We start from the raw sequence: 19,683 nt of genomic DNA, 5'->3' as shown, positions 1-19,683 counted from the left end.
GGGATCTTGACTCACAGAATGTACAGATCTGGACCAAAGTCTCCATGACACTCGGGAGGTCCTCGAGATAACTATAAAACTGTAGGTTTCATGGGTTAAACTGTTAAATATTTTTGCATCCTTGGACCACTTTTAAAACTGACCACAGCAGACAGGGAACACGCCCAGCATTAAACCAGAACAAAACCAGGTCTGATCTAGGTCTAAACCAGGTCTAAACCAGGGCTAAAGCAGGGCTAAAGCAGGGCTAAAGCAGGGCTAAAGCAGGGCTAAAGCAGGACTAAAGCAGGACTAAAGCAGGACTAAAGCAGGACTAAACTAAGACAGACCTAAGTCTAAACCAGGGCTAAAGCAGGTCTAAATCAGGGCTAAACCAGGTTTAACCCAGGACCAAACCCGGTCAGTAGTTCCAGTCCCAGGGCACGCACACGTCTCCGTCCTGCAGCACAGAGTAGTATCTGGACACTCTGAGGTCCAGGCCTTGGAGCAGAGGCGGTCTGAGGTCCAGCAGACGTCCACAGCACAGACTCATCTGGACACTGCTGATGCTGGACTCTTTGGACAGAGTGTGGAGAGAGAGAGATGACAAGCACTGCTGGGTCACACGCTCCTCCTCTCGCTTCAGTCTGAGGATAAGCACAAACACACACATGAGATACACACACATGAGACACACATATATGAGACACACACAGGACACACAAACATACACATATGAGACACACACAAGAGATACACATATATGAGACACACACGAGACAAACGCACACGAGACACACGAGATACACACACATGAAATGCACACGCGCAAACACGAGATACACACATAGACACACATGAGATGAACACACATACATGAGACACACACGAGAGAGGACACGCATTGCTGTATCACACGCTCCTCCTCAAGCTTCAGTCTGAGGGTAAACTCACACACATCTGTATATGAGACACACACACAAGCGTCAGTATGAGGATACACACATATATGAGATATACACACACATCTTTATATGAGACAGACACACAGACAGAGCCAGTATAGTTCCTTGTATATTAGGCTGTTCTACTTTAGCTGTGCTTGTGTGAGCTGATGCTAATGCTGTGATCAGAATCTAAGAAAGTTTGATAGCTGTATTTTCTTTTTTACAATGCATCTGTACTCACTGCAGATGGTGCTGTGTCCTGCGGCGGGCCTCAGGGGCGTGGCTCTGGAGGAAGGATGGAAGTTTGGCAGGGTCAGAGGTCACAGGGATCAGGAAGTGGCCCAGCTCATGCAGACTGGGCATCGAACGGTTACTACAGCAGAAGAGCAAGATATGTACGCTTATCAAGTAAAATATAAACAGCAGACAAGGCTCAGGGTCTGCTCTGTGCGATTATCTCTGTGATTATCTGTATGTGATTATCTCTGTGATTATCTGTATGTAATTATCTCTGCATAGTTATCTGTGTGATTATCTCTATGTGATTATATGTGTGATTATCTCTGTATGTGGTTATCTCTGTGTGATTATCTCTATCATAAAAATAAATATAAATGTGTAAACTGTATCAACAAGATCAGAAATTTGACTTTCAACAAATAGTACTTAGTGATTACTCTCCATCCAATAATAATATTGGTATTATGTAATACTGTAGGGTGCACACTCACACAGTCAGACAGTAGTAGTAGTAGAAGTAGTAGCAGTAGCAGCAGTAGTAATAGTAGTAGTAGTAGTAGTAGTAGTAGCAGTAGTATTTACTTGTCTATGACCAGTCCGAGCCCCTCCAGACTCCGGGGGTGCACGCTCATACAGTCAGACAGTAGTAGCTGTACTAGTTGTAGTAGTAGTAGTAGTTGTAGTTGTTGTAGTAGCAGTAGTATTTACTTGTCTATGACTAGTCCGAGCCCCTCCAGACTCCGGGGGTGCACTCTCATACAGTCGGACAGTAGTCTCTTGTGGAAGGCGTTCAGGCTGCTATAGTGCTCGGCTATGGGCTGCTCTGAGCCCATCCTGTCAGGGAGCAGCACCACAGCGCCCCCTAGCAGCAGACTGATGCGCTCCTTCAGCCACTGGCTCTGCTGCTGGAGGCCGCGCAGCCTGGGCACTCGCTCCATCAGCTGTGAAGGACAGAGGAGTTAAAGTTCCTGTACCTGATTTCACAGGCATCTGAGCAAAATGTGTCTGGCCCCAGTTCAATTACATGGCAAGTCAAAAGGCATGCCCTCTCATGCAGTGTTTGTATTTATTTTTACAACTTACTCCATTTTATATACACACAGGACATATCAGAGATATGAATCAAGATATATGGAATTATGTAACAAAGAAACTCTACTAAATATAAGCAAAAGGTGGAGACTTTAAAGATTTTTTTCTTTACTACATAATTCCACATATGTTGCTTCATATATTTGATGTCTTCTGTGAGTAAATATAGAAAAATAAAAAATAAATCAAATATTGAATGAGAGGGTGTGGTTTGTTTGACTGGTTGTGTGTAATGAGGTCAAAATAAGACCTCTATGTGCTGTCTGAATCCAATTATAATGTGCTTTATTGACCAATAACCTAGAGGTTATGTCAGCATGCTAGTTGTTAGCTTCACCATCAAAAATGCAAACGCCACTCTCAAAGTTATGAAAAGGGCTTATAAATTAATTTCTGTGAGTAATTAGGATGCTCTGAATGCATAAGGTCAGTGAGAAGTTACTTTGGACCACTGCAAACAGTTTTACCCCCAGCTCAGTTTGAAACCACAGATATTCAAAGATATTGTGATGTTATGTAATCTCACACCCAGATAGAGGCAGAATATGCACACTGAACCCGGGACCTTCTCACTATGAGGACAGGGCTAACCATTCTGCCACAGTGACACTACCTTGAGCCACTGGTGATGGACGTCCATGGTCCCGAGCATCACATGACCTGATGCGTTCATCCCCGATTCGTCTGCGAAAACAACTGTGTGACCTGAGAGAGGGAAGAAGGGGAGAGAAGGAAGGGAGGGAGGGAGAGGAGGGAAACAAGAGAGAGGGAGGGGGGGAGAGAGAGAGAGGAGAGAAAGAGAGGGGAAGGAGAGAAGGGGGGTGTGAATAGAGGAATCACAATAAATCACAATATTCATCTAAAATGACCCAATAAAAGAAACAAGGAGACAAATGCCTGGATGAGTCTCTCCAAGTCTGGCTTTGACATTAAACCTTTGATTTTTGAAGAGTTTTTTTAGGTGGTAAAAAGCTGCAGATGTTATTGATTTGATGTGGCTGTTAAAGTTCAAGTCTGAGTCCATTATTACCCCAAGATTTCTAGCCTGACTTGAAGGTTTTAGAGAGAGAAGCTGGAGGTGACTGCTGACACTTCAAAGGATGGGTCAAAGACTGTAGCATGTAGAGATTGATCAACAGGGGTCCGAGGATTGACCCTTGGGGCACCCCACAGGTCAGGGACACTTTATCTGAGACACATTTTCCAATTTGAACAAAAAACTCCCCATTTTCTAGATAAGATTTGAGCTAGTTTAGTGCAGTACCAGAGATGCCCTCCCAGTCCTCTAGTCTCTGTAAGAGGATCCCATGATCGACAGTGTCAAAAGAAGCACTCAGATCTAATAGGATCAAGACTTAGACTTTGCCTGCATCAGTGTTCAGTCATTCGTCACCTTGATAAGAGCAGTCTCAGTGCTGTGGTGGGGTCTAAAACCTGACTGGAAAACACCAAAGGAGTTGTTCACTTGGAGAAAGTTAATAAGCTGTTGGTAAACAACTTTTTCAAGAACTTTGCCTAAAAACGGCAGATTTGAAATTCAGTAATTGTTCAATATTGTGGCATCATTGATAACTGCAGTTTTCAAAGCCCTTGGGAATGTTCCAGATTGGAGTGACATGTTAACTATGCAAGCGAGTGGTGATAACAAACTGTGGAGCACAGACTTTAGAAGTCTAGTGGGTAACACATGGAGGCATGTAGATGAGCTCAGACTGGTGATGATCTGTTGGACAGTTTTGTCAGTTACAGGTGCAAAGTGAGTCAGCTCTAAGTGTCTAGGTGGCTGTAGGGGTGTTTTTTGTGTTGTGGAGTTGATGGCATTTTTAATGCCCTGAACCTTGTCATTAAAGAATACTGCAAACTCATTGCACTTGGAAATTAGTTTTAACGGCAGCAGAGCTGGAGGGTTTTGTAATCTGTTTACTGTTGCAAACAGGACATGAGAGCTGTTAGTGTAACTTCCAGTAATGTCAGAAAAATCCCTCTCCCTTGTTGTATATGTGCACCCTTTCTCTGTAAATCTCATAATGAACCTGGAGCTTTGACTTGCTCCATTCCCGCTCGGCCCTCCGGCACTCCCTTTTCTGCCTTGTCTTGTTTAATATTCATTAGGTTATCTGTTCAGTATTGTATTGTTTTGGTTGTTGATAAAGTTCGTACAAAGTCAGGTGCATCAACTTAAGGACTGATGAACCAATGTCATAAGTTACTTTAGTTCGTAATATGGGAGCTTATGTTTATAAGTCAATGTTTATTGTGTGTAATTGTTAAATAATTTTGGTTAAAGGGCAGGACTGTAATATAGAAATATGATGTGGGAATGGTCAGGAGGTAATGGTTTGTCATGCTCAATAATTCATGTAAACTGAATATTTTTTTTAGTTTTTCTGTGTTTTTGGCAACAGTTTTCACTCCATGTCATGGTCAAGGAGTCAACATTAAAGCTACAAAATACGACGTCGATTCATATCTTTATTTGAATGGAGTTTAGCATGGTGTTAATTCTACGGTTGTTGCACCTGTATGAGAACACTAGAATATATATAGAATATATATATATGTGTGTGTGTGTGGGGGGGGGGGGGGGAAATCTCCTACCCTGAAGTGGGATCAGGGCGTCTGGACTCTGCAGTGACAGGCGGCTCAGACTCTGCAGCTGACAGTATCTGTGTGACACACCCCAACTGCGCTGCCACCTGCAGGAAGACACAGGAACAATGATAAAGACGTCACAATCATGTTTATATATACTATCCATGTGTATGATCTGGTGTATTTCAGCAGTCTAAAGTCAGCAGCAGGCTAATGTTAGAAGCACCACGCTACTAAGTGATGGTGTCCATTCTTTATTTGTGACTGCGAAGTTAAACTGACCTGAGGTCTGAGGTCTGTGAGGTTAAACTGCCCTGAGGTCTGTGAGGTTAAAGTGACCTGAGGTCTGTGAGGTTAAAGTGACCTGAGGTCTGTGAGGTTAAAGTGACCTGAGGTCTGTCAGGTTAAAGTGACCTGAGGTCTGTCAGGTTAAAGTGACCTGAGGTCTGTCAGGTTAAACTTGAGGCACAGCTCTGTCTTCAGTCTCTCGAGCTCGTCTCTTCTTGGGACACTGGCCTTGTGTTTCTTTGTTGCCTCAGGTTCATTTTTCCTCAGCCATAAACTGAAAAAGAACAAAACAACATCTTATTATTGTGCCTGGAAAGTTACACAGTAAGGCATTAAACCTCTATATTACATTTATTCAATTGCAGGCGTTTTATTGCTAAAAATAATCTGAAACTATGACATCATCCCATTCTAAACTCTGCTTTGATCTCAGTCCCTTTGTACCCCAGTGTTGGCTCCACTCTCTTGGCCTGCTGTAGTTCTTGTTCTGGGTCTCTGAATCCAGTGAAGCTGTAGTAGGACTTGTCCCATTTGATCGGCCTGTAGAAGGGCTGTGCTCCCTGGGGGCCGGTCCCTTGGGGGCTGGTTCTTTGGGTGCTCTGGGTCTTCATGTGCTCATGAGGGAGACTACAGGAGCGCAGCACATTGATCACAGCACTCTGAACGTCATTGCTGTAGAGTGTGAACGTGACCGGGCGAAAACCTGTAAACCCAAAACACGTCAACAAGAGGTCGATCGATGTAGGGTTTTTCATGGCCAATATCAATTATTTAGAATCTAAACAGTTGCCGATATGATTGCCCTATGATTTGAAATGACTGCAAACATAAATATCCTCTCCACTTTTACTGCTCTGCATAGTTTCACTACAAAAAGGAAACATACAAATGATTTTTCAACATCCACACCCCGGTTTATACTGGCCCACAATACAGCAATGTAATCTCATTTTGTGTAATACCAGAGTCCTTAAATCTAAAGTGCGTATAAACTCATCGTGGTTAATAATTATGTGGCTAATGCTTTGAATGCATAAGGTCAGTGAGGGATAACTTTGGACCACTGCAAACCATTCAAAATGAACTAGTTCTGTTTTTCATGTTTTAAGCGAGGAAAAAATCAGGTACAGTGTCTTTAACACACTGAACTCACCTGCCATGAGGTCGGGCTCGTCTCCATCCTTTGTGTCGCGGATGTAAAACGTGAGCTTCATGGGCTGAACTGAGCGCACTCCAGGACGCTGCAGTGTCTCCAGGTATCCATTCAACCGCTTCAGAGAGTTCTCGTTTACCTCCTAAAACCCAGGATCATGAACATTTTAAGACCAAAATGACGAGTATGACAGCAGCAGTTACAGAGAGAGGGGCCACAGTTTTTACACAGAAACTGAATTGGAGCCAGAGTCGATGGAGCCGGCATGCTCATGTTCACTTCATATTTGGAAGGTGCTAGCAGGTTAACTATGTCCATTTATATATACTGTCTATGACCACAACATGCTTGGTGTTTTATTGTTTTAATGTTTATGTGTTGTATTTTATGTATATCCATTTTTGTTTATTGTTGTATATGTGAAGCACTTTGGGCAGCTTAAATTGTATTTTAAGTGTGCCATATAAATAAATAAATAAATTGAATGCTATAGTCCAATCATATCTAATACAGATGACATCACACATTCAACAGGCCAATCATATTTCACACAGTTGGAGCAGATAAAGTGACTCTTGTTCAAACTCAGATGTCTGTTCTTGTTGTTCTTCTTGTTCTTCTTGTTGTTGATCTTTTTCTTGCTGCTGTTGTTCTTGTTGTGTTGCTGTTGTTGTTAGTGGTGGTGGTGATGTTGTTAATGTTATTCTAGGTGGTGTTGTTCTTGTTGGTGGTGATGTTGCTATTGGTGATGGTAGTGATGTTGTTGGTGGTGATGTTGTTGGTTGTGTTGGTGATATTGTTGGTGGTGATGGTGATGTTGTTGTTGTTGTAGTAACACAGTGAGTTCTTGGCTCTACTCTCTAATAGAAATGATCAGGTTCAACATTGGTAAATTTGCCTTTTGGATATTTCATGGCAAAGTACAATGAAATCAGTAAAACTGTGCCTGACCCCTGACCTCATCTGGACTATAACATCATCATTTGTATGTTGTTTTTTTTGTCTCTGAAATCTTGAAACACTGAACCCCTCCAGGACGAATGAGGAATTACACTGTCTTGTCCACTGAATCCCAGTTTAAATTAATTTATAAGTAATGCAAACATGAATGAATGGATGAATACATGATTGATTGATTGATTAATGAATTAACTGATTGCTATAGTCCAATCATATTTAATGCAGATGACATCACATTCAACAGGCAATCATATTTCACAGAGACGGAGCAGATAAAGTGACTCTTGTTCAAACTCAGATGTCTGTTATTGTTATTGTGTTGTTGTTGTTGTTTTATCATGGTGTTGCTGATATTGTTGTTGTTGCTTTTGGTGATATTGGTGTTGTTCTTGTTCTTAGTAGTGTTGTTGTTCTTGGTGTTGGTGTTGTTGGTGATGTTGTTAATGTTGTTCTAGGTGTTGTTCTTGTGTTGCTGTTGGTGTTGTTGTTGGTGGTGATGTGGTTGTTAATGTTCTTGCTGCTGTTGTTCTTGCTGTGTTGCTATTGTTGGTGGTTGTGGTGGTGATGTTGTTAATCTTGTTCTCGGTGTTGTTGTTCTTGTTGCGTTGTTGTTGGTGGTGGTGATGTTGTTATTGGTGGTGACACTGAACCCCTCCAGGACGCATTACAATGTCTTGTTCATTGAATCCCAGTTAAAATTCATTCATTACTAATGCAAACATTTAGTGATTGCAAACTCAAGAGTAATTTCTGACTGTGATCCAAAATGCAGCACAACATCTATGCACCTAATGAAAACTCCAACTCTCAGCAGTACCACCTGGTGGTCAAATGTAACACCTCACTCCAGCTGACTCCGAACCAGATCTAATCATCCATAAAAGACCCAAAACTCCCCAGAATGAAACCAGCTGATGTTAAAGCCTGACATTGGACATTTAAAAATCGACAGGTAAAACAGTGACATCTTTCTTTCCTTCAGCGGCGTGAACCTGAACAAGAATCAGAATCAGAGCTGAAAGAAGACCAAAGGCTGTAAGAGCATAAAGGAGGGGACTGACCCGTTCTTTGGGGTGTTTTCCAAAGAAGTCAGGGTGAACAGCAAAATAAAAGGGCCTCAGCGCATTCACAGCCTCAGCTCCAGACAGCGCCCTCTGCTGGACCAACCCAGTCGCCACATGCCTCTTCTTCACTCTGACAGAAGAGAGACACATTTGGATAGCCAGCTTCTCAGAGTTAATAAAGATGTTTTTATTAAAGATGTTTTAAAGAAGTTTTACTCTGACTAGACTCTTTAATTTAAAGGTGAGTGTGTTTTATTAACTGTGTTTTTACTAGATTATGGTTCAGCTCATTATTTTATTAGCACTAAAATGGTTCATATGGACCGCAGCATCTTAAGTGTATTTAAATGATAAAAAAATCAAGATGATATGCCCCCAAAGCTTTTTCAGTACAGTCAGTCAGAACACAGTCAGAACACAAAACAGTCAGTACACAGCCAGAACACAGCCAGAACACAGCCAGAACACAGCCAGAACACAGTCAGAGCACAAAACACATAACAGTCAAAATACAAAACAGTTAGACCACAGTCAGAACACAAAACACAGTCAGAACACAGTCAGAACACAGTCAGAACACAGTCAGAACGCAGTCAGTACGCAGTCAGAACACAGTCAGAACACAAAACACAGTCAGAACACAAAACACAGTCAGAACACAAAACACAGTCAGAACACAAAACACAGAACAGTCAAAACATAAAACAGTTAGACCACAGTCAGATTACAAAACACAGCCAGAATACAGCCAGAACACAAAACACAGCCAGAACACAAAACACAGTCAGAACACAAAACACAGTCAGAACACAGAACACAAAACAGTGAGAACAATCAGAACACAGTCAGAATACAAAACACAGTCAGAACACAGAACAGTCAGAACACAAAACACAGAACAGTCAGAACACAGTCAGAACACAGCCAGAACAGTGTGAAGACAGTGTGAAGACAGTGTGAAGACAGTGGGACTACAGTCAGAGCACAGTTAAAACAGTCAGAAGCCAGTTTTTGACCTAGATCCCAATAATTTTCAGCTTTTCCCAGTTTTACATGTTGCTCCCTTTAGTCGATTAATCAAAGTTCATCATCTTAACACCATCTTTCTAGTCTGGAATGTTTTGTGTTCTTTTTTACAGTAAAAGATGATGCAAATGTTTCACATACAAACACACTTGTGTTCTGACTCTTTACCTGATGACACAGCGCAGGGCGGAGTAAACAAACATCACTCAAGATTTAACCTTTGACCCGATCCATCAGACCTGAACACAACACAAATACAAGCTTACGTTTAAAAATGGAAGGAAAAACATGAGGTAGAGGCTCCTAAAGACAATACACACTTTAAACCTGCACTGCTTTCACGTTAGAATGATGATCATAAGGAAAATGGAGAATATCATAGATGTTGTTTTGGAGGTTTGTATCGAATGCACATTTGTGCTTTTGTGGTTAAGTCAATTTTTTTCAGATTTTGTGTGAAACTTGAACCTTGTCTGAATATTGTGATCAAGACCATAATAAATATGTACATATGTACTTTTGTAAATACTGGCCAACCTCATCAGAGCGTCGCCCAACAAGGTTTAATGCAGCTTCAGTCCTTTCAGAGTTCCACTGATCACTTTTGGGGGTTTTTGATGAAGAGATCCACAGCTGTTTGTTCTGTTGTTTCTCTTGTTGTTTTTGTTCCTGTGCAGTTATATTTTCCAAAACACATTATTAATATTGACCATTACAAAAAGAAAAATGAACTTTCCATCCAGGCTTAAGGTAACAACACAGGGATGTACAAATTCAATAGAATGTGTCAGATTTTACCTTTCAGCGGTTTGTTTTCTATAGTTCATCAGCTTTTATGTCTTTGGCATTTGACCCAAAGGTTGGCAGATGATCCCATTTCTAGTCTCACACTGCCTTTGTGTAATTGAGCAAGACACTTTCTTCACCCACCTTATCTTCAGTGTATTGACTGGACAATGGCCATTACACACTCACCAAAATCTGCTGATGATCTGATTTTTCGACCTTTAGGATTATTTCAATGACAACCACAAACTGTAACGAGACGGCCTGTCGGATTATGATCAGATTATGATGTTTACATTCACTTTAATCACATAATAATGAATGAGGGAGTTACCTGAAATGCTTTAACAATGTAACAAAGATGTTTTTTAAATTACAATTATTATGCCTCAGCTTACTCTTTAAATAAACACAGCAATAGTTTGTTTTATATTATTATTATTATTACTATTATTATATTTTAATAGTCATATAATTTCAACGAGTTTTTTTTTTTTATTATTATTAAAATCTCAGTCTCTAAAAGCTCATAGCTCACGTATTACACGAGATTTCACATCTTAAATGATGCAGATTATAAGAGCTTTGTAAATACAGTCTCTAAATGTGCCCTCGATCAGTGAGCAGCTCTCGAGGACACACACGCTCGGGCATGTTAGCATGTTAGCATCTGGGCTAACGCATTTTCGGACTTTATCAGACTTAACTTTAAATATTTGAAATTGTCAGCGGGTAAAACCGAGCAAAGTGCACCTCTGGAGGCGGTCTGGAAAAGACACGCTGGAGGACGTGTGAGTTTTCATGTCAGAATGGGATAAAGTTTGTTTCCCTCACCGTTAGCCTCGTTAGCTTCGTTAGCATTAGCTTGTGGGTTTATCTTGTGTATTCGTCGTGATTTTGGATATGAACAGAGCGCCCCCTGCTGCTGCACTCACAAACTTACAACGATTCATTTATCACTTTTATCAATTAAAATAAGCAAAAGATAATTGGTAATTCTAGTGAAAGGACCATTAAAGCTGTAATGTTCAGGGTTATTTATATTTGGCTTTAAAAATGAATTTCATTCTGTTTTTTGGAAAAATTGTACTATATGATCTACTATTAAATGATATATAATCTACTATTAAATAATTTATAATATAATATTAAGTAATATATAATGTACTATTAAATAATATGTAATCTACTTTTAAATATATAATCTATTAAATAATATATAATCTACTATTAATATATAATCTACTAATAAACCAAGTTACAGCTACCAGTGCCCCACCCAAGTAATTTCAGTTGCTTTAGTTTTTTCATTCAGTGTGAATTTAACACACACAAACAATCATAATAGAAAAGAGCAAATCAACTGTAATATAAATCAAACACTAACTTTAAAAAAAGTTTATTTAAATGTGATCCGCACCATTAGAACAGACGCCTTCGTGAGCCTGGTTGAGTTCTGGTTGAGTCCTGATTGAGTCCATGGCTGGGTCCTGGTTTAGTCCCTGGTTGGAGTCAGATCTGTGGAGTGGTGCACCTTCACTAAAAAGACCTTAAGAGCTGACCTAGGGCTGGGTGCAGTACTTTTTTAAATTTACATTTACATCTATAAGAAAGACTAGAGGCCAGTTTAAAAAACACACACACATTTATTTTAAACAAAAGCAAAGTTCCTTTGTAGGGGTTAAAACAACTCACATTTAAATAAATCGGTTCGAGTCGTATTGACAGATATGGATCCACTTTGGACTGTGTTTTATGACATATCTGGAGTAGGAAAACTGCTCACAGTTTAAAACACATGTGTCAAACTCAAGGCCCGTGGGCCAAATGGGGCCCTCTACATCACTTTATGTGGCCCTGGAAAGGGTGATTTAAAAGGTATGATGGTCTTAAAATGTAATTTTATCAGGAGATATGCAGTTACACAGCCATATTTTTAAATCTATGCAAATGCATATGCAATATTTATAACATGAATAAGTAATAAGTACAGAAAAGCAGTTAGAAACAAAAGTAATTCGATTTATTTTACATATGGGCCTTTGAAGGCAGTCATTTTACTGATGTGGCCCTTGGTATAAATGTGTTTGACACCCCTGGCCTAAAAGGTGAGTATCAAATCTCAGCCGGATCAATTGGATGAAACGAAAAAAATATATATATCAAAAATATTTACAAATATTTTAAAAACTCAAAACACAATTCACATTCATAATTTAAGACTGATGTAAATACTGCCTTTTTGCCTGTAACATTAAACAGGCCACATAAGCTCAGACATGTTGTGGTAAGGTACAAGAGAAAAAAAAATACATTTGTGACATTAAAAGTTCACACAATGGACCAAAACACTTATGCAGTCATAGCAGTAGGGCATCTGACTTAAACTCCTCTGAGAATAACAGGTCCACTAACACATTCACATCACAAACACTTTACATTAACTGCAGATAAGATAAGATAGCACCAAACAGTCACAATGCTATGATCAAATGCAAGTATCCAGCCTGACTGCTTAAAAACACCTTTAAAGTTAAAGCTTTACTATGGAACTTCTCTGGTGGAGGGTCTGCTTGTAATTACTTGACCTAAAAAGTTCCACAATGTGGCATTAAACCGTTCTTGCATTTATTCTATTAGAGGTGTAAATATGGCTAAGTACCTTGTAAGTACCTTGAAAAACATGCATTCTCAGTGTATATTGTTCTTCAGAGATCTTAATGCCATACAGTGGAACATTCCAGCCAAGGTAATGATGTATCCATGGAGACAACTAAGTGGAGGACCCTCTACCAGAAAACTTGCGTAGTGCAACTAATTATTCAAGCTTTTTAAACTTCTACAGTACGGTTTTAAACGCATCCATCTACATGGAGAGGAGCAGCTGACACCACCAGGCCATCTTACAGGTCAGATCTGTGGAGAGGTGACACACTCGCACTACGAATGGTTACCTGGTTTAGACCAGATTTAAAACTGGTCGAGTCCCTGGTCGAGTCCCTGGTCGAGTCCCTGGTCGATTCCCTGGTCGATTCCCTGGTAGAGTCCCTGGTAGAGTCCCTGGTAGAGTCCCTGGTAGAGTCCCTGGTAGAGTCCCTGGTAGAGTCCCTGGTGGAGTCCCTGGTAGAGTCTCTGGTGGAGTCTCTGGTCTCGGAGTCCCTGGTGGAGTCCCTGGTTGAGTCACTGGTTGAGTCCTAGTTTGGTCCCTGGTAGAGTCCCTGGTGGAGTCTCTGGTCTCGGAGTCCCTGGTGGAGTCCCTGGTTGAGTCACTGGTTGAGTCCTAGTTTGGTCCCTGGTAGAGTCCCTGGTGGAGTCCCTGGTGGAGTCCCTGGTGGAGTCCCTGGTGGAGTCCTGCTTTAGTCCCTGGTTGAGTCCCTTGTTCCGTCACTCATCACTTCACTCGTTCCTTTTTGTTCAGTCACTTGTTCCTTCTCTCGTTCCTTCTCTCGTTCTGTCACATGTGCTCTGGATGGCTTTGCAAACAGGAGATCATGTCTTCCACTGGCTTCCCCTCAAAGCAGATCTGGTACACCGCGGTGAACAGTGGGAACCTGCAAAGCATCATGGGAAAAGACCAGTAATTAAACAAAGCAGGTCTGTGTAGAAGACATAATTACTTCAGAAAATCACCAGAATGACCTGGGATTTAACACGGCTCACTGGTATCTCTGGTACGGAACTAAACTGGTTCAAGTCCTATTTCGAAGACAGGGAAAATGTGTCTCAGATAAAATGTCCCAGAATTGACCCCTGGGGCACCCCACAGTTCAGGGACATCTGTTGTTCAATCTCTACATGCTGCCATTAGGCTTATTAATATGCAGCAATAATGTGTTCTACCACAACTCTGCAGACGACTAAACCAGGATTAAGCCAGGACTAAACATGGGGAATCAGTGTTTCAGTTTTCTGCAGATAAAACCTGGAACAGTCTTCCCGAAGATGTGAGACAGGCCTCGACTTTGACAATGTTTAAATCCAGACTCCAAACGGTTCTGTTTATCTGTGCATATGACTGAAAAGTTTTTTTTGTGCCTCTTCTCTTTTAATGTTCATTTTATGATGATTATTTATGTTTAAATTTGTTGTATTGTGATTTCAATGTATATCTTATTCTGTAAAGCAATTTGAATTACTTTGTGTAAGAATTGTGCTAAACTTGCCGTGTCTGGTCTATTCCCGGTCTAGTCCCGCTTTAGTCCTGGTCTAGTCCCTGTTCAGTCCCGGTCTAGTCCCGGTTCACTGACTTGTCTGTGAGGTTCTTCTGTCTGAGGATGTGATGGACCTCGGCTGAAGTGGTCGGTCCCTGAAGCTTCTGTCCATTCAGCATCTCCCTCTCCAGCTCCTCAATGCTCTGGAGAACACGACAGCAAATACATGACACAGCACATACATGACTCTGGAGAACACGACCGCACATACATGACTCTGGAGAACACGACCGCACATACATGACTCTGGAGAACACGACCGCACATACATGACTCTGGAGAACACGACCGCACATACATTACTCTGGAGAACACGACCGCACATACATTACTCTGGAGAACACGACAGCAAATACATGACTCTGGAGAACACGACCGCACATACATGACTCTGGAGAACACGACCGCACATACATGACTCTGGAGAACACGACTGCACATACATGACTCTGGAGAACACGACTGCACATACAGGAATCTGAAAACCAGGATTAGCAGCAGTAGTAGTAGTAATAGTAGTAGTAGCAGCAGTATTAGCAGAAGTAGCAGTAGTAGTAGTAGCAGTAGTAGCAGTAGAAGTAGTAATAGTAGTAGCAGTAGTAGTAGTGGCGGCGGCAGTAGTAGTAGTAGTAGTAGTAGTAGTAGCAGCAGTAGTCGAGGTACCAGTAGTAGCAGTAGTAGTAGTAGCAGTAGAAGTTGTAATAGTAGTAGCAGTAGTAGTGGCGGCGGCAGTAGTAGTAGTAGTAGTAGTAGTAGTAGTAGCAGCAGCAGGAGCAGTAGTGGTAGGAGTACCAGTAGTACTAGAAGTAGTAGTAGTAGTAGTAGTACCTTTCCTGTCAGTGCGAAGGCCTCGGCCACGCGGCGGTTGCGGCCTCCATAGCAGGTGGTGATGAGGTCAGCCACTCCACAGCTCTCCAGAAACGTTGCTGTGGAAACGGTCTGTTTGTCTCTACAGAAGAGTTTGGTGAAGGCGATCATCTCCATGAGGCCAAGTCGGATCACTGCAGCTTTAGTGTTATCTCCACAGCTTAGGCCGTCACAGAAGCCCGCCCCCACCGCCACGATGTTCTGACAGTATGTACAATATACAACATGTTTATGACTACAACGACTTTACACTGTCTTTTATATACATGTTCAGACAACAACACCACATCTTTATATGTATAGTATATATGTGTAGCAGACAAAGTATTTTTAAGAAGTGGTTATATATTTTATCTTTATTTTACTGCTATAAACTGTTCATTTAATGATTAAAAGGTTTCTTTAAAAGTCTTATTTTCAGAAACACGCTTCCACAAAAACAAACATGCTGAATATTGAGAATCAAAATAGCTGAAAACATGATTTATACTTATGACTTTGTAAAAATTTAACATTAATCACATAATTTCAAAGACCTTTTAAATCTTATAATGAATTTTCTTATGGTCTTTTAGCCCTTTTAGTGTTTCAGTTTTGTGTTTTTTGTGTGTTTTGTTTGTGTGTTTTTTAAAGTTTTGTTTATTGTGTTGTTTCATTGTGTTTGTTTGTCATTCACCTTGAGTGATCCTGAAGTTTGCCGTTTTTGTTGTGTTTCAGTTGTGTTTTGGTTGCATTTTGGTTCAGTGTTTTGTTGTGTTTTGGTTGCATTTTGATTGAGTGTTTTGCTTGTTGCGTTTTGCTTGTTGTTTACCTTGAGTGATACTGAAGTTTGCCATTTTTGCTGTGTTTCGGTTGTGTGTTTAGATTATTGTGTTTTGTGTGTTGTTTACCTAGAGTGATCCTTAAGTTTGCTGTTTAGTTATATTTTGGTTGTGTTTTGCGTTTGTTTGTCGTTTACCTTAAGCGCTCCACACAGCTCCACCGTGTCGGCATCCTCCACCACAGTGATCCTGAAGTTTGGCGTCTGCAGCAGCTCCTTGAACAGCAACCCGTTCTCCAGGTCACGACTGCCTGAAACATACAGGAATAAATGAACACAAACGTGAACAAGACTTAATAATTCATTTTAAACCAGCCTTGGTGTCTCTCTATAGTTATAATCTACGACACCCGTGGATCATTGTTATAATTTGTACATTTAAATCATAATATGCATCTAAAACCACTTAAAAAAAAAAGAAAAGAAAGGTGTCAGTTCCCTGAAGCTTGGACTGCTCAGTAGCGCCTCAGAGTGGTCATGTGATGTTGCTGTGATGTATCCCAATGTGTGTGAGAGCAAAAAGGCCTCCTTGTGCTGGACAGACCGAGTCAAACCCTGAACCACTCTGAAGCACTAGTGAGCAGTCCAAACTGTCAGGGATGAAAACAAACTAAAGTTAGGTCTGAAAAAATAAATAAAAAATCATACATATAAAAATGTTCTAAAATAACAACATGAATGAAAATCTGCCTCTTCCGACAACGGTACTCGTGAAAGGACCAGTTTCTTTATTTAGCCACATTAGACTGTGGTTTACAATTAACAAAGTGTCAAACCATGAATTACACAAGTTATAATCAAGGACTGTATATGTAAATGGACATAGCTAACCTGCTAGCTGCCGCATTCCAAATATGCAGTGATCATGGGCGCACTTCCAGCTCCATCGACTCTGGCTCCAATTCACTTTACATTGAAAAACTGTGTCCCCTCTCTCTGTACCTGCTGCTGTCAGACTCATCATTTTGGTCTTAAATGTTCGTATTAACCTGCTCTACATGATCCTGGGTTTTTTTTTTCACTATTGTGTCAGTAAATCAAGATATGAACATTAATAACAGACAAATCAGGCAACTTCTTTCCCCAAGGTCGCTCCCGCTAGTGTTAGCAACAGGTTTGATTGACAGCATAGCTAAGTGCCCACTTCCTGCTAAACTAGTGGTGCGGACAGGAAGGGGCATTACCTTCATCAGCCTCATTCAGGATTAGCTCTTTGGTTGCTATGATACTTGCGGTTGAAATTGAAAATATGGAACTGGGCTCCAAATTGGCCACTGCTAGCCTCGATGAGGTAGTATTTATTGGTCACCAGACGCCTCTTCGACCCCTGTCTGGGCCCTCTTTGACCCCTCTCAAACCAAGTTCTCTGACCCCTTTCCGACCCTCCTCTCTGGACTCTCCCTGGCCCCCCTCTCACCCCTCTCTGGCACTCTCTGGCCCCTCTGCGTTACACTGACCGATCGTTGTTTCACAGAACTTTTGAGCTGCCACCTCGTTGGCGATGTTTGCTCCCATCAGGACGCTCACGTCCATCTCCATCTTCTCTCGGATGATGTCAGAAATCAGCCTCAGTCCATCTGCTCCAACGTCTACGCCCTGAAGGAACAAGTGTGAGAGACTTTTTCATGCAGTTTTAGTATAATTTGAGATAAGTCTTTTATACAAAACTGAGCCACTGTTTTTAGATTTATAAATGAGCAGAAACAGCAATGAGACACCTTTGTGTCAAACTGTATGTTCTCTGTAAGTCCTATGGAACCATGAACCAAGGACTAAACCAAGGACTAAACGAGGACAAACCAAGGACTAAACCAGAATTAAACCAGGACTAAATCAGGACTAAACCAGGATTAAACCAGGTTGTTATTTTGGCTCTATTCGCCTGAGTAAGTATGATCCTTGTGTCCATGGTTAATTTGTTTGGGAGCAGCTGTGGTCTAAATTCTCCTATAGAAGCCCAGACCAGAGCCTCTGCACTCTGGTCTGGTTCATGAGAGCAGAGAGAGCAGAGAGAGCAGAGAGGGTAGAGCGGGCAGAGAGGGTAGAGAGGGTAGAGAGGGTAGAGAGGGTAGAGAGGGTGGAGAGGGTGGAGAGGGTGGAGAGGGTGGAGAGGGTGGAGAGAGTGGAGTTGGAGGAGGGAGGAGAGGGAGAAAAGAGAAGAGGCTGGGAAGAGAGGAGAGGGTGGAGGACCAGAAAACATCTGAGAGCAGAGACAAATGAACAACTTATGAGTAAAGCTGTTCGTAAGATCACATGAGGCCTATTCACCCATAAACTGTATAAAGAAGATTCAACCCCAACCACTAGGGGAGCTGTTACCTTGATGAGTGAGATTCCTCGGGCTTTGCTGGACACACGGCCGACCATTTCCTCACAGATCTTATGAATGAACTGATGAGGAACCACGAATACCAACAGGTCTGCCCCCTCTGCAGCCTCGCTCAGCTGTGGCACTGCCATCTGCAAAACAACTTTAGACCTTCAGAAGATAGAATAAGCTCTTTAGAATATGGAACACTTTAGACCTTCAGAACACAAAACACACTAGGCCTTCAAAACACAGAACACTTTAGACCTTTAGAACCTAGAACAACATTTTAGACCTTCACAACACAAAACACATTAGACCTTTAAGAACATAGAACAACACTACAGACCTTGAGAACACAGAACAAGATCTTCAGAAATCAGAACACTATAGACCTTTATAACACAGAACACTAAAAATGCGTGAGCCCTAAATAGTGCTCCCTGTAGGGGTAAAGTGTGGACATTGAAATTTTTGCTCTGGTTCATTTCTCCTCAGTAACAATTGGTCTGGGCCTGGGCCAATATCTTAACCACAGTGAGGCCCACAAGTATCTTAAGTTAAAGACACATGACCTTCTGCACAAATCACCTACAGAATGTTGCATATAACCAGAAGTTCAAACCTGCGAATAACCCCTGCTCTCCCTCTGGACACGTCCCTGTTCGGGATCAGCCCTATCCGGACTCTGCCCTGTCCAAACCTCCAATCTTCGTCCTTGTCCATTCTTCGGCCCTGTCCTGTCCAGAAGCTGTCCTGTCTGGACCCGGCCCTGTCCGGATGCGGCCCTGTCCTGTCCAAACTCGGCCCTGTACTGCCTGGACTCGGCCCGATCCTGTCCGGACTCAGCCCGGTCCTGTTCGGATCCTGTCCTGTCCATACCTCGGCCCCTCGGCCACGTCCTGTCCGGACCCTGTCAATTCTAGACCCTGTCCTGTCCGGACTTGGCCCTGTCTTGTTCTGTCCAGACGTTGTCCGGGCTCGGCCCTGTTGTCTCACCACATTCTCTGGCAGCTTGTATCCAGGCAGGTACTTGACGTTCTCATGCTGCGTGTTGATGATGTCACTGAGTTTCTGGCCATTGACGGTTTCCTCAAAGACCCACATTTTCACCGTGGAGGCGAATCTGTGCAGAGACCGGACATTATCCCCGATGATCCTCGCGATGGCCGAGCCCCTGGACACAGACAGAAAGTAACATACTAGTGCGAGCATCATCCTAGAATTTCAATACAAAAGATACCACAATGATAATAAAAACACTCTTTCGACATTGAATGTGATTTTTCACATTAAATGTTGGTACATTGTGTTCTATTCCCATGTGGTCTTATGTCTGTGTAATACCTC

At 41.8% G+C, this 19,683-nt stretch overlaps 2 protein-coding genes across 2 annotated transcripts in view; both read right to left on the bottom strand.

Annotated features, from left to right (window-relative positions):
• On the bottom strand, positions 1–11,009 carry tcaim (T cell activation inhibitor, mitochondrial). Its single transcript, XM_055227982.1, has 11 exons — positions 10,962–11,009; positions 9,510–9,580; positions 8,313–8,445; positions 6,292–6,433; positions 5,583–5,841; positions 5,290–5,412; positions 4,857–4,954; positions 2,872–2,963; positions 1,875–2,107; positions 1,168–1,299; positions 1–626 (listed from the first exon to the last, which is right to left on the bottom strand). The coding sequence occupies exons 2-11, from the start codon at positions 9,542–9,544 to the stop codon at positions 401–403; spliced, it is 1,473 nt and encodes a 490-aa protein (XP_055083957.1). The 5' UTR covers positions 9,545–9,580; positions 10,962–11,009; the 3' UTR covers positions 1–400.
• Positions 11,010–11,756: 747 nt separating this feature from the next.
• The window catches only part of gpd1l (glycerol-3-phosphate dehydrogenase 1 like), a 9,655-nt gene continuing 1,728 nt past the window's right edge, over positions 11,757–19,683 (bottom strand). The window contains exons 2-8 of the mRNA XM_033980761.2: positions 19,333–19,510; positions 18,345–18,485; positions 17,483–17,621; positions 16,164–16,276; positions 15,167–15,406; positions 14,375–14,481; positions 11,757–13,678 (exon numbers count right to left, since the gene is read on the bottom strand). Of these exons, the coding sequence (XP_033836652.1) occupies positions 13,582–13,678; positions 14,375–14,481; positions 15,167–15,406; positions 16,164–16,276; positions 17,483–17,621; positions 18,345–18,485; positions 19,333–19,510 (1,015 nt within the window). The 3' untranslated portion in view covers positions 11,757–13,581. The remainder of the gene's footprint in view (positions 13,679–14,374; positions 14,482–15,166; positions 15,407–16,163; positions 16,277–17,482; positions 17,622–18,344; positions 18,486–19,332; positions 19,511–19,683) is intronic.

The sequence above is a fragment of the Periophthalmus magnuspinnatus genome, chromosome 16, assembly GCF_009829125.3.
Source record: "Periophthalmus magnuspinnatus isolate fPerMag1 chromosome 16, fPerMag1.2.pri, whole genome shotgun sequence".
In the NCBI taxonomy this organism is placed as follows: Eukaryota; Metazoa; Chordata; class Actinopteri; order Gobiiformes; family Gobiidae; genus Periophthalmus; species Periophthalmus magnuspinnatus.
Note: the sequence above shows the minus strand (reverse complement) of the source record. Positions and strands in the feature narration are given on the sequence as shown.